General features: G+C 39.4%; 1 protein-coding gene across 2 annotated transcripts in view; it reads left to right on the top strand.

Annotated features, from left to right (window-relative positions):
- USP24 (ubiquitin specific peptidase 24) overlaps positions 1 to 17,347 on the top strand; it is a 143,477-nt gene that overhangs the window by 108,987 nt on the left and 17,143 nt on the right. For both annotated transcript variants that reach the window (XM_016185979.2, XM_007518026.3), the window contains exons 43-56: positions 1,158 to 1,277; positions 1,853 to 1,978; positions 2,767 to 2,865; positions 4,336 to 4,418; positions 4,789 to 4,930; positions 5,414 to 5,533; positions 6,268 to 6,488; positions 6,821 to 6,945; positions 8,987 to 9,128; positions 9,572 to 9,722; positions 10,789 to 10,884; positions 11,785 to 11,888; positions 13,210 to 13,323; positions 16,063 to 16,159. In XM_016185979.2, the coding sequence (XP_016041465.2) occupies positions 1,158 to 1,277; positions 1,853 to 1,978; positions 2,767 to 2,865; positions 4,336 to 4,418; positions 4,789 to 4,930; positions 5,414 to 5,533; positions 6,268 to 6,488; positions 6,821 to 6,945; positions 8,987 to 9,128; positions 9,572 to 9,722; positions 10,789 to 10,884; positions 11,785 to 11,888; positions 13,210 to 13,323; positions 16,063 to 16,159 (1,740 nt within the window). The remainder of the gene's footprint in view (positions 1 to 1,157; positions 1,278 to 1,852; positions 1,979 to 2,766; positions 2,866 to 4,335; positions 4,419 to 4,788; positions 4,931 to 5,413; positions 5,534 to 6,267; positions 6,489 to 6,820; positions 6,946 to 8,986; positions 9,129 to 9,571; positions 9,723 to 10,788; positions 10,885 to 11,784; positions 11,889 to 13,209; positions 13,324 to 16,062; positions 16,160 to 17,347) is intronic.

The raw sequence follows: 17,347 nt of genomic DNA, 5'->3' as shown, positions 1-17,347 counted from the left end.
CTCAGCACACTCCAGGTGAGCTCTCTTGCCGACCCTGGAATGATCTTATGAACATAATTTAGCTATTTATTTTTTGTATTGATTTACCAGAGCACTGCTCAGCTCTGGCTTATGGTTGTATGGGGACTGAACCTGGGACTTGGGAACCTCAGGCATGAGTCTCTTTGCTATAACCATTATGCTGTCTACCCCAGCCTTCATGATCATTATTCTAAACTCTATTTGCATTGTCTTAGTCACAGTAAAAGTCAGCAATATTAATTTATACTTACATTCACAAATGTAACTGAACTATAATTTATAATGCATTACAATAGTACACTGTAGCATATTATTAAATAATAGCCTTTAATTTGTTACAGATGAGATATTTCCAAGTCGGTTAATAATTACTTTCAGTAGAAAGAAACCTTTCAATTTATTTTTGAGTAATTGTGCTTAGCACAGTACCAGACACTAGAGCTACAAATGCAAGTATTGATTTTGACCCAGGACAGTCTCTGTTCAGTCAAAATCAGCAAAGCTTCATTGGGTGTAGTGTACATTGAGAGGTGCATTCAACTTTTGTAGCTCAAAAATGAAAGTACTGTTAAAAGCCCTCACAGGCAGTATAATGTGAGACCCACAATCAGATTATTTCAATATAATGAAAGATAGGTCCTGAGTGCTCTAACAAAGGAAGAAGCACCACAGCACTACTTAGCAAAGATGAAATTTAAAATAGATCTGTAATGATTATCGGATCAGTGGCGGAAGGTCAGCTCAACAATGAGAATATGAGGGAAACGCTGGAGATTAAGATACACCAGAATATGCAAGAGAGAAGCAACTATAGGCTCCAGGCGATGTCAGACCAAGAATGTGAGGATATTTTTAAAACTGCCTTTGCATTCTCCTCTAATAGCACGGAAAGTCAGTACTGTCCCTTTGGATACACACAAGTTAGCCAGGAGAGGAAATAACACTTTCTTTTTTCTTTTTAATATTTATTTATTCCCTTTTGTTGCCCTTGTTGTTTTTTATTGTTGTAGTCATTACTGGGCAAATCTGTGAGGCTACCTCTTTATCTCTCAGACATCTCATACAGCTGTGGGCAAATGTGCATATGGCAAAGATAACCATTCTCTGTATCATTTCTGTTCCTCCCTGTTTCCCAGTACCTCCCGCCAGTGGACAGCAGATCCAGCTCAGGGTTTGTGGGACTGAGAAATGGTGGTGCCACGTGTTACATGAATGCGGTCTTCCAGCAGCTATATATGCAACCTGGTCTCCCTGAGGTGATTGCCTTGCTCTGTCCTGTATATACGGCCTGAATGTTGTTCTGTATTCACATCACAATTTAGGGTTCTCCAACACCAGACATAATTAGGAGCTTCTGAAATGTGTCTAGACATACTCACAGACACACATTTTTATAAGTCTGCTGAGGTCACATGCTGCCTGCTTGACAGGTGAATCTGACCTAATGTGATATCGAATTCCTACATTATCCTCAAATCCCATCCCATTAATTTACTGATGTTTTTAATATCTAGACTCTGTTGCCATCACTGTATAGTAACGTGTATGAGAAAGCAGTCAGTAGTCAAGAATATTTTATGTATTAATCTTGCTGTTATCTCTTAGAGAAGTCTTGGTATAACAGGTTCTGTTTCTCATAGTCGAGGTAACTCAGAGATGATTTTTTTATGATTACACTAGCTAAGAATTGCTGGAAATACTCAAAATTGTAGCCACATCTAAACATCAGCAGCGTTCTAAATGAGCAGTGTGAGCACTCACACACTCGGATGTCCAGTATTTCTGCAAAGCAGCTCCATATGTCTAACTTAATCCGTCACTTTTCTTGTAGTCACTGCTGTCCGTGGAGGATGACACAGACAATCCCGATGACAGTGTATTCTACCAGGTGCAGTCTCTCTTTGGGCATCTGATGGAGAGCAAGCTGCAGTATTACGTCCCGGAGAACTTTTGGAAGGTATTTCACCCAGTGACTTTAGATTTCAAAATTGTAGGTATTTGGAGTTTGGCTGCATTTTTTCTGATGCTGATTATCTTTAGTCTGGACTAGTCCTATTGCCAAGAACCTATAAAAAGGAACTGACAGGGGCAGGGGTAGATAACATAATGGTTATGCAAACAGACTCCCATGCCTGAGGCTCCAAAGTCCCAGGTTCAATCCCCTGCTCCACCATAAACCAGAGCTGAGCAGTGCTCTGGTAAAAAATTAAAAAAAAAAAAAAAACTTAAAAGGAACTGACTTTCTTGAAAGAAGTGTTTAATTTCAAATGATTCAAATATTAAGAAAAGTCCTTTATAATTTCTAGGAATTTATTGATATTTTGGATATTTCTTGTCATTCTTGTTACAACTGCTTGAAATATTTGTTAATCATTTCTCTGAATCTAAACCAATTCCACTAGTGTCTCTAAATAAAAAAATAATAAAAACACTATTTTTTTTTTAACATTGCTTTACTATCTGCTGCATTTCACAGGAAGATTACCCTGAATTTTTCCTCACAGGTTTGTTAGTTTCTCAGGGAGGAACTCTGGCTCATGCCCTTAGATCTCAGCCTGCGTGGTGTCTCAGACTTGTTATCATTACAGTGGCACCAGGGGAAGCAGACCTGACACAAACTAATCTCACTATAGCAAAACTTTGGCTTTCTAATAATGAATTTGGCTTTTAAAAGCATTTTAAGATCTATCTCACATTCTTTGTCTCCTTAATTCAGAAATTGCCATTTTCCTCCTTATCAAACAGATTTTCAAGATGTGGAACAAAGAGCTTTATGTTCGAGAACAACAGGATGCATATGAATTCTTCACTAGTCTCATTGATCAGATGGATGAGTATCTCAAGGTAGAAAAAGCTTCTTTCTTCCTTTAGTGTCCCTCAAATTCTACATTAGAATAATAGTACTTGAAAATTTGAGATTACAATGAAATTGACAAATGAGAGGAACCAGCCATCTTTAATTCCACACAAATGTAATATATTTTAAAAGTATTTATTTAGTGGTCCGGGAGATGGCACATTGGACCCTCAAGCATGAGGTCCTGAGTTCAATCCCTGGTAGCACATGTACCAGAGTGATGTCTGGTTCTCTCCCTCTCCTCCTACCTTTCTCATTAATAAATAAAACATTTAAAAAAAAAATTTATTTACTTACTTATTGGATAAAGGCAAAAATTGAGACGGATGGAGGAGAAAAGGAGAGATACCTGCAGCACTGCTTCACCACTCATGATTTCTGCCCCCTGCCCAGCAGTTGGGGACTGTGGGCTTGAACCCAGGTCCTTGTGCATGGTAACATGTACACTCAACTTGGGTGTACCACCACCCAATTCATGTAATTCATTTTTTAATGAGTCAGAATGTCAAAACAGACACAGATCACTGAAATTACAGTATTGTCTTAATTCAGCCAATACTTGATAAAGTCTGTACTTCTTAGTCTGACACTATAACATTTAATAATAACCATCTGAATCTACGTGGTCTGACTTCCCATGTAGGTACCTGCCCTCAGAAGTGTCTTACATTACCTAGTGCAGCACCATCTTGTTCTATCAAGGGGGCAAAAGATTTTTTTTTAAGTTTTTCTGGTGATGTTTAAGCATCCCAGTTATCTAGCTCTAGCCAATAAAGTGTGTGACAAGCTTCTTAAATAGAATTACATTTTGAGGTAGACAGCCTGTCGTTACTGCCAGTGTTTACCTCTTCCCTCCTTGGTAGGTACAACTTACCCATTGCTTTTTTTCATAATACCATGTAAACTTAACACCATTCTATCTATAAGTGAGAGAGGGAGAGAGAGAAGGAGGAGGGGGAGGAGAGAAGGGGAAGAAAGAAAAGGATAGAAAAGAAAAAAGAAGTGGTTGTGAGAGTTGCTCCTAACTGGGTGACTGCAGTAAGAGAAGAAGAATCAGGACTCCACTAAGAATGTTCCTGTTTCATCAGCTGGAACTTAGGGTCTCTGCTTTTCCATCTGGGATGATAGCAGTATTTTGACAGCCAGCCTCTGTTTTAACTACGTAGTCACTCTATTTTTTTTTAATTTATTATTCAATAGAAACAGAGAGAAATTGGGGTGGGAGGGGGACAGAGAGAGGGAAAGAGACAGACGCCTGCAGCACTGCTTTCACCACTTGGGAAGCTTTCCCCCTACAGGTAGGGGGCTTGAACGCAGGTCCTTGCACACTGTAATGCATGCGCTTAATCAGGTGCGCCACCACCTGGTCACTCATTTGTGTTTAAATAAAATTGTACTCAAACAACCTAAAAGTTTTGGAGACATCAACTGAAAACTTTAACTTTATCTTTCAACAGAAAATGGGAAGAGATCAAATATTTAAGAATACTTTTCAGGGCATCTATTCTGATCAGAAGATCTGTAAAGACTGTCCTCACAGGTTAGTGACAATCACTGACAAAAGAAATGCTCACCATCATTTCAAAATAAGTCTTCTAGAATACTGGGACATTTGCATTTATTGAGGAATGCACAGATATTTCTATTTATATCATCCATAAATGTTTATCAGATTAAATTTCTTCACTTTTTTGTTTTATAAATTTCTTTGTTAAAATTCATATTGTAAAAATAAATGTAAATTTTTTTTTTAAAAAAAGGGGGCTTGGGGGGCTTTTTTTTTTTTTAAAGGATGAGGGGAGGTATTATGTGAATTTCTGTGTTCAGTCTCAGAATTTGTTAAGTTTCAGAAGTTTCAAAACTCCATGGTTGATCATGATTTTTTGTTGTCGTTCTTACTTTCTAACCAGATATGAACGTGAGGAAGCTTTCATGGCCCTCAATCTAGGAGTTACTTCTTGTCAGAGTTTGGAAATTTCTTTGGACCAGTTTGTTAGAGGAGAAGTTCTAGAGGGAAGTAATGCATATTACTGTGAAAAGTGTAAAGAAAAGGTACTTTTAATTTGTTGTTCATGTATTTTGTCTCCATGCTTTCTGTAAGTTGATGATTAAGCTCCTAGAGTTACTTACTTTAGAATGTGCTGGCCCTAGGGAGTCGGGCGGTAGCACGGCGGGTTAAGTGCACGTGGCAAAAGCTCAACGACCGGCCTAAGGATGCCGGTTCGAGCCCCCGGCTCCCCACCTGCAGGGGAGTCCCTTCACAGGTGGTAAAGCAGGTCTTCAGGTATCTGTCTTTCTCTCCCCCTCTGTCTTCCCCTCCTTTCTCTATTTCTGTCTGTCCTATCCAACAGTGGTGACATCAATAACAGTAATAACTACAACAATAAAAAACAAGGGCAACAAAAGGGAATAAAATAAATATATATTTTTTAAAAAGAAGAATGTGCTATCCCTTGTTACATGGGTAGCAAAATTATGTATTAATTTCTGTGCCATTTTATTTCCTCCACTGAGCTGAGGTTTGCTCTTCTCTAGAGAATAACGGTGAAAAGGACCTGCATTAAGTCTCTACCTAGTGTCTTGGTGATCCATCTAATGAGATTTGGATTTGACTGGGAAAGTGGACGTTCCATTAAATATGATGAACAAATAAGGGTAACTTCTCCCTCCCCACCGCGGAAGTGTCTTAGAGCCAGGACCTCCCCCTTGTCACTGTTGCCCTTTTATATTTTAAAATTTCAACTAATGTGGGAAAGGCTGTGGCTCTAGCATCCTGAGGTACCTGTGCAACCCTTGCTTCTAGTGAAACAGGCAGATCTGTAAGCCGCAACTCTCATTTTGGGAATCCCAGTGATGTCTGAAGTAAAATGTGTTCCTAATGCTCCAGTGAGAGGGTCTTTCCCACTCATGTGAGCCTTTTGACATTTTGTACTTGAAGAAGTGGTCCTAGCTTAAGTTAGGAAAACACCTGGGGGGTCGGGCGGTGGCGCAGTGGGTTAAGCGCACATGGCGCTAAGCGCAGGGACCAGCGTAAGGATCCCGGTTCAAGCCCCTGGCTCCCCACCTGCAGGGGAGTCGCTTCACAGGCGGTGAAGCAGGTCTGCAGGTGTCTGTCTTTCTCTCCCCCTCTCTCTCTGTCTTCCCCTCCTTTCTCCATTTCTCTCTGTCCTATCCAACAACAAAGCAACGTCAGCAATGGCAATAATAACCGCAAAGAGGCTGCAACAACTAGGGCAACAAAAAGGGGGCAAAATGGCGTCCAGGAGCGGTGGATTCATGGTGCAGGCACCGAGCCCAGCAATAACCCTGGAGGGAAAAAAAAAAAAGGAAAACACCTGTTTTACTTATATCTGACTCAGTTTTAATGTGACCTTTTTGCTTTTAAATAGTTTCCCTGGATGCTAAATATGGAGCCTTACACAGTTTCAGGAATGGCCCGTCAAGATTCATCTTCGGAAGTTGGTGAAAATGGACGAAGTATGGATCAGGGAGGTGGAGGATCCCCACGAAAAAAAGTTGCCCTCACAGAAAACTATGAGCTTGTTGGTGTCATTGTGCACAGTGGACAGGCACACGCGGGCCACTACTATTCCTTCATCAAGGACAGGCGGTAAGGGGTTCTCAGGTTCCACTCCTCACTCTGCCTGCCTGTGTCTCTCCTTTGCTTCCTTTTCCTCTGTGACCATCCACACTTACCATTTTGGCACAAAGAAATATTGCATTACTCTTCTCTTCTTTCATACTGGTTTTTATATTCTTTTAACATCCTGTAATTAATTTTAATTCCCCCCTCCCTTTAGCTTGAAATAACTGTAGCTGCTATCTTTTGAATGTTTTCAAATGGTAATTTCTTGCTCTGTTTGTAGATGCTACATGGAAATAAATGCTGAAAGTGGAGATATTTGTTTCTTAACTTTCTGCTGTTTGTTTTTATCTCTTTAGGGGATGTGGAAAGGGAAAATGGTATAAATTTAATGACACTGTTATAGAAGAGTATGACCTGAATGACGAGACGCTAGAATATGAATGCTTTGGAGGAGAATATAGACCAAAAGTTTATGATCAAAGTAAGTATTAGCAGAGCTTATCTTACTAGCTCTCTCTCTTTTTTTTTAATTATCTTTATTTATTTATTGGATAGAGACAGCCAGAAGTCTAGAGGGAAATGGGTGATAGAGAGGAAAAGAGACAGAGACATCTGCAGCCCCACTTCACCACTTGCAAAGCTTTCCCCCTGCAGGTGGGGGCTGGGGGCTCGAACCCAGATCTTGCGCACTGTAACATGTGCATTCAACTAGGTGTGCCACCACCCGGCCCCTGTTTTAATTTTCGCCGAATTGGTAGCAGTATTCTTTACATAAAAATATAGTCAGGTTGCAGCTCCATCCATCTTTCCTTCAGTCTGGAAGGATAGAGAACATAGCACATGACGTCCATTGCTTTAGTGAGCCCGGATATGCTCAGCCTTGTAGCCAAGCATTTGCAGCTTCATATTATTAAAGCATTCATTTTATCTATGCAGAATTTGCCTTTCTATGTAGGGTTGCAAGAATGCATTTCCAGATGGCTACAGAAATTATAATTACTTGAAAGGCTTGAAGAAAATGAGGGAGGCTAGCATCTTTGAGAATGCAGAATGATTTTGCAGGACACAGAGTACCGCTGAGTTTATTTCCTTGCAAGTTTGTCACTGGCCTGTGTTTCTGAACTTTAAAATATGAATATCTGAACTAAGGTATAGTTCTCTTGAAATATGAAAAATCCTTAAACACTTTGAACAATTAAACCGATTCTGATTACTAATACATAGGGATGCTTTGCTGTATAGTCCACAAACTCACTGATAGAGTGAGCATTTCCAAGCTACCTACAAAATTATTTCAAGTAATTCTGTACAAAAACCTTAAAGGACTGGTGGGACAGGAGAAATAAGTTAAGAGAAAGAAAGGAGGGGCCGGGTGGTGACGTATCTGGTTGAGCGCACGTATTACAATGCGCAAGGACCCGGGTTTGAGCCCCCAGTCCCCACCTGCAGGGGGAAAAGCTTCATGAGTGGTGGAGCAGGGCTGCAGGTGTCTCTCTATGTCTCTCCCTCTCTATCACCCCCTCTTGATTTCTGGCTGTCTCTATCCAATAAATAAAGATAATAAAAAATTTTTTTCAAAAAAAAAAAAATGAGAGAACGAAAGGAATATCAAAGAGGGGGCCAGCCAGTGGCACGCCAAGTGTAGCACCCACGTTACCATATGTAAGGACCAGGTTTCAAACATCCATCCCCACCTGCAGGGGGAGAAGCTTCTGAGCAGTAGAGCAGTGCATCTTTCTCCTTCTCTACTTTGCTATCTCTGTCATAAAGAAAAGAAAAAAAATGGCCGTTGGGAACAGGGGAGTCATTCTTAAGTACCAAATCCCAGTGCTAATCCTCCTGGCAAAAGATCAATTAATTAATTAAAATGTTTTTTGAAGAAATTCAAGCTTTAAAATAATTTCAGAATTAGTAGATGTCCCACTGAAATGTTTGTTTCCTTTTTTCTAGCTCCTGTGTCTTTCAATTCCCATTTACTGATACTTTGCAGTTTGGCAGAGTAGTCTTTCCACATCTCCCCTGCTCAAAAGAGAAAGTATGAGAAGTACATCACAAAGTACATCTCCTTTTTCAAGGGAAAAAAAAAGTTTACAAAGAACTTAATTAGCATTCCTGAAGCCCAATTTTCAAATATTATGGTTGAATAATAAGTAATCAGAGATAATACCATTGGTAAAACTTGCCTAAGTCTGCCTATTCAATGCAGAAATGGTTAATCAAGCATCCTGTACCATAGAGCTTATTTTTAAGTGTTTCTTGGCATTTATTTAATGTAGATTTGCTTAGATATATACAACTCCCCCCCCAACTTAGTACCATATAACTCCTCCATTTCTTGTCTGTCTGTCATCTTCTAAGTGATTCTAAGCAGTATTCATAAAAGTTGTATTTTACTTGGGCTTTGCACTAACAAATTTAATTAGTAGCCAATTGATAAGATTTATAGGTCCTTTGTTTTAGATTATCAAGATAAAAACCTCTTATTTACTAAGACTTCTCTTTCTTGGTATGGTACTGTAAAGCAAACCCATACACCGATGTACGCCGAAGATATTGGAACGCCTACATGCTCTTCTACCAAAGGGTATCAGATCAGAACTCCCCAGTATTACCAAAGAAAAGTCGTGTCAGCGTTGTACGGCAAGAAGCTGAGGATCTCTCTCTGTGAGTCTCCCTTCGATATAATTTGTTGCATGGCTTCTTATTGTGACATTTACGGCGTATGATTTGGAAGTTAGAGGTAACTAGCTCAGCTAGAAAGAAATTCTATAAAGAAAACATGTAGATCCCTAGACCATGTCCAAAGTATAGTACTGTCAGAAAGGGTGTCTTAGGGGTCCTGTTATCTGTGAATTTGCATTTTATAAATGCCTTGGGTCAGAAAAGTATTCAGTTTACTTTTTAAAGTCTAGTACCCTGTTTTGTAACAGAGTTCAGACTGGAGTAACAAATAAAACAATAACCACTTCTGGAGTTCAGTGTCTGGTACTGCATGTGCCAGAGTCATGTTTTAGCCTTTCTCTACCCCACCCCCTTGTGAAATAAAGTAAATGTTTAAAATAAAATAAGCACTTAAGTCAGACAGGGTTTTGATTCTCCTCTCCTAGGTCAGCACCATCTTCACCAGAAATCTCACCACAGTCATCACCTAGGCCCCATAGACCTAACAATGACCGGCTTTCCATCTTAACCAAGCTGGTTAAAAAGGGGGAGAAGAAAGGACTATTTGTAGAAAAAATGCCAGTTCGTATATACCAGGTAAGAACTATGTAAAAAAGCTCTCAGAAAATCCAGATGAATGTCAGATTTCCTCTTGTCAGTCCAGGAGTATTCCCACTGGCCTTGTGGCAGACTTAGTTTACCTCTAATGCCACATCTCCTGACCACCTCATTTGATACATGTTTTATGCCAGGTCAGAGATACTGCTACACACTTGAGATGGGTCGGCACTGTCCCTGATTTGTATGATGAGGTGTTGCTACAAGTAAACAGTGGGAAGGGAGTGAGCTAGAGAGCAGCCCATCTCTGAAATTAACTTTTGTCTAGAGAGGAAATAAGGCCCTTCCTTAATTTGGGGTAAAACAAAAGGCAACAATGATCATAATTATTGAGTGTCTTACTCTGTTGCGTGTTTTAAGCAAATCCCTAATTACTACCCCACTCTGTGGTATGGCAAGGTTTATTTCCATTTTTCAGATAGAGCAAGGCTCAGAAGAGGCAAGATGCCCCGCCAGTATCACAGCCAGGATTTAAATTCAAAACTGTCCAGCTACCAGGTCCAGGTTTTACATGCTTAGTAGCCAGAACAAAGTCTTTTGTTGAGAGAAATCGGCTCTAAAATAAAGGAAAATTTGGAATTGGTTTTGTTTGTCCCCTACTCAGAACAGCAAGTTGGAATTCACTTGTACTTTACAGGGTAATCTAACTACACTTCCCCAAAAAAAAGTTTGGTTTAATGAAATAACAAGTCACCTATTTGCAGTTTCTTGTGTTCTCCTTGTTAAAATTAAAATTTCAGATCTTGGGCGGGGGGGAGACAGCATACTGGTTCTGCAAAAGACTTTCATGCCTCAGGCTCCAGGCTCCTGGCTTCAGTCCCCGTAAGCCAGAGCTGAGCAGTGCTCTGGTCTCTCAATCTCAGTCTCTGTATCTCTCATTAAAAACAAATAATAAAAAATAAATTAATAAAATTTCAAATACCAAGAGATTTTTTATTAACTCTTTTTACCAAAAGAGTTACCTTTACCTAATGAGTCACTAAAAATGTCTTTCATATATTGAATATCTTGTTTCTTTAAAATAAATGTTAATTTTCTTTTGTAGATGGTGAGAGATGAAAACCTCAAGTTTATGAAGAATAGAGATGTGTACAGTAGTGATTATTTTAGTTTTGTTTTGTCTTTGGCATCACTGAATGCTGTAAGTACCATTCGGTTGTTAGCAAGGGAATGAGAAAGGCTCACAGTTGAATCTCCTTTAGCTAAGACCTTCGGTGTTTGTGCTCACTCAGTATGTGTAATGCTAACTATGAATATGGGTATGGGTTTCCACTGACTGAGGTTTACATATATATAACTTTTATTTATAAAAAGGAAATACTGACAAACCATAGGATAAGAGGGGTACAACTCCACACAGTTCCTACCACCAGAACTCTATATTCCATCCCATTGCCTGATAGCTTTCCTATTCTTTATCCCTCTGGGAGCATGGACCAAGGGACATTATGGGGTGCAGAAGGTAGAAGGCCTGGCTTCTGTAATTGCTTCCCCGCTGAACATGGGCATTGACAGGTTGATCCATACTCCCAACCTGTCTGTCTTTCCCTGGTGGGGTAGGGCTCTGGGGAGTTTTTAAGTGTCCTTACGTAGATTCTGTAAAGAATCAAGTTAGACAAGTAGACAGGTGACATCACTGGATATTTGGCTACCGAACTTATGGAAGATTCCATTCTCCTAATTTGTTGTGAGACAAATTAGACTCAAGATTAACTTCCAAGTGTTTCTTTTTGTTACGTACCTTGATTATATTTTGCCAGAAAAGAGAAAACTTTGTTTTAGCCTATTCATAGATTATTTAACACCCTATAGTCTAAAAGTTCTTATTTTTAAGTGGCCTTCATAAATAAAATGAAAAGATGTCTTCTCTTGACCTCTTTAGTAATGAGAATACATTGCATAGTAAAGTAGATAAATTTTTCTTACTGGCATTTAATTTTACTTTTGTCATTTCATTTCTTTATACTGTGTAATAATTTAAGAATGAATAATGTTTTAAAATTTCTGTGACAAGAGTCTTTTTCCCTTTTTTCCCTCTCAGACCAAACTAAAGCATCCGTATTATCCTTGCATGGCAAAGGTGAGCTTACAGCTTGCCATTCAGTTCCTTTTTCAAACTTATTTACGGACAAAGAAAAAGCTCAGGTAAAAATATATGTTTTGATAGTCATTATTTCAATTACAGTTGAATTTATAAAAGCAACTTTCCAGAACATTGACAACTACCTAACGTGTATATTGAAGCAGTTACAATATGCTTTCTGTCTTTGGACAATTTCTTATCTAGTAGGAAAATAGCTCAAAGAAACAAAAATAGTTATGGTGCAAAGCACTAGTACTGCACATCTTTGGGAATTGTGCAGAATCATATCTAGATAGGAAGATTGAGTAAGCATTAAATACATTGATATTCTCAGAATATCTGAAAAGCAGAATGGGGAAAATCTTGAGTAATAGACAAGACTTGCCTATGAAATGGTGAAAATTCTTCTACTTATACCTTTGCAGACCTAATTTGATGAGACACCAAAATCTTAGGTTTGAGGAGTTCATTGAGCATTGAGTGCCCAAGAAAGGAATCTGGTTTTGTTGTGGTTTGTGGAAGTCTTTTTAACTGGGGTGTGGGATATTGAACCTGGGACTTTAGACCCTCGGGCATAAAAGTCATTTTGCATTACCATTATGCTTTCTCCCCTGCCTCCTTCAGCATTGTTTTTTATCTGCAACATCTGGTAAAGTATCTAGCACATCATAGGTCATGGAAAAAATAACTTTTATAAATAATTAGGGGAAGATGTAAAGAGTAGTTATACACCAGTTTGTGAGCTGTTCCTGGAACAAGAAGCTCAAGATGGGGGACCAGTTCTAATTAGAAAACCAGTAAGATTCACGGTCTTTTTTCTCTTGCGAGCTCACTGAGCTCCAAGTAGAAACAGGTTTTTTGGAAAGGAACTTGAGATGAAAATACATAATATAGTGGCAACTTAATCTTTGTGTATAATAAAGACATTAAGTGATAGCGGTTTTTATTATACTATTGAAAAGGAGGGAAGAAATAAGAGTGGAGGGGGAAATAACAACAGTAGCTTACAAAACTTGTGAGAGTTAACCCTAACCAAGCCTTGGCACCACCAATAACCATGGATGGATGGATGGATGGATGGATGGATGGATGGATGGATGGATGGGAACCAGAAAAATACTTTATTGGGTCAGATACAAGCCTTAATTTCAAATTTCCAAATAAAAATTATAAGTCCAAGTAAAAAAAAATTCCTCCTGTCTTCCTGATTTTGGAGGAAAAGGAGGCAGTCAGGACTGTTGTGGGCCAGGGCTGGATTAACTGTTCACACCACAAGTACCAAAACATAAAAAGCACTTGCCTCTGGGCTGCATGAATCCACATTACTCAGCTGTCACTGAATATTTCACCTGATCCTAACAGCACTGTTTCTGTGTTTTAAAGGGTTGACACTGAAGAATGGATTGCTACTATTGAAGCATTACTTTCAAAAAGTTTTGATGCTTGTCAGTGGCTAGTTGAATATTTTATTAGTTCTGAAGGACGAGAGTTGATAAAGTAAGTTTCACAATGTTTTAATTAAAAGAAATTTGTGTCTATTCAAGGGAATTAGAATCTCCAACAGCTCTTCAAGTTGAAATAATTGGTTTGTTTTTTCAAATATTTTTTATTTTTATTATTGGATACTGATAGAAATTGAGAGTGGGTAGAAATAGAGGGAAAGAGACAGACACCTACAGTACTGCTTCACCACTCAAGCTTTCCCTGGGGCTACAGGGGGAACCCGGGTCATTGTGGAAATAATTATTTTCTAACCAGAGTCAATTTTAAACTGTCTCTACTGGACTAGACTCAGACAAGTCTTCGCTGTGTGCAGAGTGCTCATGGGCAAGCAGGCCCTGAACCCCTGCTGCGGCTCAGTAGGTCTAAGCCCCTTCCCTCAGGGACTCGCAGTCTGACAGCAAACAAAGTAATGAATGTGGCCATCCTACGTGACTCCACAGTGATACCACCACTATATTGTCTCCATTTTTGTGTTCAGATTCCGGCGAAAGTATGATTTTAAAATTTACTGGTAGTAGGTTATATACATCATTTTTTTTTTACTTATCTGAGTATGATTTTGACTTTTTTTCTGTTTTGATGTAAGTTCAGGATGCCTCAGCTATTGTCAGTATTTGCATCTGCTCCCACACACTTTACTTACTAGCTTGCTTCTCTTACCCTTGGGGAATTTAGCCTTTTTATGGAGGATTCAGTGAGCACCTCAGTATCTCAGTGACCAGGCCTCTCTATCTCTAGTGGGCTTTGCCTTGGACTTCATTGAGAAAATAAGATTAGTTGATAAGCAGTCCTCCGGCCTCCCAACACCTAAGAGAGACTGTTCATATCCCCTTTTCCTCCTGTAATTGAAAAGCTGACCTTTCTCCTCTCATAATGAACCTCTATATGTGCAAAACTTCTAAAGGAAAGAGACCCTTGCAGTATCAGCTCTCCTGCATTTTTATCTTCTAGAATATTCTAGGGGCTGTATAAATATGCTCTGAAATCTCTCACAGGAAATTCAGAAATACAGTCCCTTCCCACAGGGAGATCACAATCCAAGGGCAAGTTAAAGACCTAATTAAAAAATCTAGAACCATATCATTGCTGGGTTCGAGCTCCTGATGTTTGCCAACTTGATTCTTCCTCCCAAGATACCTCTTGTGGCAACAAAACTGTCTTTTTTGAAACAAATCAGATCATGCTAATTCAGTGCTCAATATTTCTTTAGTAGATTTCCACTACATTCATATAAAGTACAAGATTGTTGCCGCAGTCTATTAGATTTTACTTCAATCTGGTCTCTGCCTGACCTTCAGGGATATAACCATATTCCACTCCTTGCTCCTAATACCTAGTTAGTTGCTGCCTAGCTTCTCTTCCCTTATGTAAAGATCCTTGTACTTCTGTCTTTTTTGTTTGACTCCTCCATTGAATATAAACTTCTTGAGGATAGGAGCTATGTCTGTTTCTCTAGTGAACAGAAGTACCTGGCAGAAAACCAACACTTGAATGTGCATGCACATTTATCAAATAAATATCTCATTGAAATGCTACACGTCTGTCCTATGTTTGCATTCATGATAACCTTTCACCCATTCTTCTAGCTTAATTCCAAAATATCTTACCATAGAAGGATAGCATATTAGATGTTAGAATGTCATAGAATCATCATCCATTTGGAAGGAGTATAAATAATAATTCATTTACTCCACGGATCCAAGTAGGCTTGCATTTAAATGCCTGAGAGAAATTGTAACTACCTTTGGTGGTTTCTTAGTAATCCTGAAGAAGTCAAATGAGCCGGCTAAATTCTCTCTGATATAATTTACTGTACTTTAGTTATTCATTGAGGGCAGGGACTGCACACATACACACCTGAGAGCATCACTCTGGTATATATGATGCAGGGCATGGGTCAAACTCATGACCTCGTGTGTGCAAGTTCAGCCCTGTACCCGCTGCACCTCCTCCCAGGCGGCAAGCTCACTGCATTTTGTCCTTTTCTTTAAAAGACCTCATCAGTGACTATCACATGCTGCGATGTCAGATTTTTCTTTTTTTTTTTTTTTTCTATTAAGTAACAGTTTGTTTTCTTGGTCTAGAAACTGTATGTACAAACAGGATTAGCTTCTAATAAGGCTGCTCTCCTTATAAATGACCTTTTTGCTATGTCCTCACATCGCCTTTTGACTTTTTTTTAATATTTATTTATTCCTTCTTGTTGCCTTTGTTTTATTGTTGTAGTTATTGTTGTTGTTGATGTCATCGTTGTTGGATAGGACAGAGAGAAATGGAGAGAGGTGGGGAAGACAGAGAGGGGGAAAGAAAGACAGACACCTGCAGACCTGCTTCAACGCCTGTGAAGCAACTCCCCTGCAGGTGGGGAGCCGGGGGCTGAAACCGGGATCCTTATGCTGGTCCTTGCACTTCGCGCCACCTGCGTTCAGCCCACTGCGCTACCGCCTGACTCCCCCCCCCCCTTTTTTTTTTTTTGCCCAAATTAGCCTTTATCTTAAGTATTTATGTCAGGGGAAGGAAGCAGGAAGGAAGAACTCAATTTTCAGTGTCTGGGGTATGTTTGTCTGTCTGTCTATGGTCAGGCATTCTCCTTCACAGTGCCTGTGTACTAAAAGCTCTTGAACTACGTAAGAAAGATTTGAAGTGGCATCTTGGCGAGTGGGTGGGAGCCATCCTGGAAAGGTTGAGGGATTAAACTCTTGCTTTTTTACGCAACTTTCATTTTTATTTTAGGATTTTTTTGTTGGAATGCAATGTCAGAGAAGTACGAGTCGCTGTGGCCACCATTCTGGAGAAAACCCTGGACAGTGCCTTGTTTTATCAGGATAAGGTCAGCCTCGTATTTTTAGTTTTACTTATACATTTTGTTTTTATAAAAATGTGTCAGATTGCACATAAGAAAAAGAGCCTAGGTTCTGACGATGTGATCACATGAGTAGTATCTTCCGGGAACTGACTTTTTGATCAATGCCAGAGTAGACGCAGTCTGTCCTTTTTTTTCCTCATGTTCCAGAAACCAAGGTAGACTAGGAGTTTAGATCTACTTTGGTCTGGTTCAGGATTTTCTCTCTAAAAATTCCTTTTTCCGTGTCTTCTCTCTAGAGTTTGTATTAAGAGTTCTCTGAACTGAGAGGAACCTGAGTCTGAAGACTCTCACCTAGACCCACAGCCATGTTGAATCCCCGCTGCTTTGTCTCTCACCTCATGAGCTGAACTGGGTCTCTAAACCTCCACTGACTGCTGGACCAAACGGCCCTGCCTGTCCAGGGCATTAGCCGACTTAGTTCCTTCCTGGGTCTCTATCATTGCCTAACTTTTGTTCCTGTTCCTCTGGATTTTTTCATCCTAATCCTACTCTGCAATATAAATAATTTTGGGGTCCCAATTCCACATCTAATAAAACCAGCTATGGTATCTTATACTCCCAAGAGTTGAAATCTTTGGGGAAACAATGAGATCTCTTGTTAGTCTTATTTTTCAATCTGTTCTTAACTCTTAGCATATACAGCAGTTAGTTCCCAAGTTTGCTGTTTCAAACAGCTGACACTACATGGAAAACTTTGAAAAATGTTAATTTCTGAATCAATTGGCTCCTTATAAACTGGCTAAAGACAGTATATCTTAGTGAACTAAAAGCAAATTCTAGGGATTGCCACTTCAAATCCAAATGTTGGCTTTGCTGTGCAACCTTGAGGCAAGTCCTTTAAGGAAGATGTTATTCCAGATACAATGCCAACATCCAAGCACTTAGTTGCATTAACATTCATTACCTGACCTACGGTACATTGTTGGGTTGAACAACCTCAGGAGTTTGACTCAGTCCAGAATAAAAAAGAACCTAGAAGAAGATTGTCTCTCAGTTCCAAGAATCATAAGGAAGTTGAGATTTACTCTCAGTGCGTTTTGATCCTTTTAAACAGAAGAACTATACCTGTATACAGAAGAAATCAAAGAGGCCAGGAGAGCTGCGTGGGAGAACTATATACCACTGTTCTGATAGACCCCTCCCCTGTGGAAG

The sequence above is a fragment of the Erinaceus europaeus genome, chromosome 13 (assembly GCF_950295315.1).
Source record: "Erinaceus europaeus chromosome 13, mEriEur2.1, whole genome shotgun sequence".
Classification (NCBI taxonomy): domain Eukaryota; kingdom Metazoa; phylum Chordata; class Mammalia; order Eulipotyphla; family Erinaceidae; genus Erinaceus; species Erinaceus europaeus.
The sequence above is the reverse complement of the archived record's forward strand: the minus strand, read 5'-3'. Positions and strand labels throughout refer to the sequence as shown.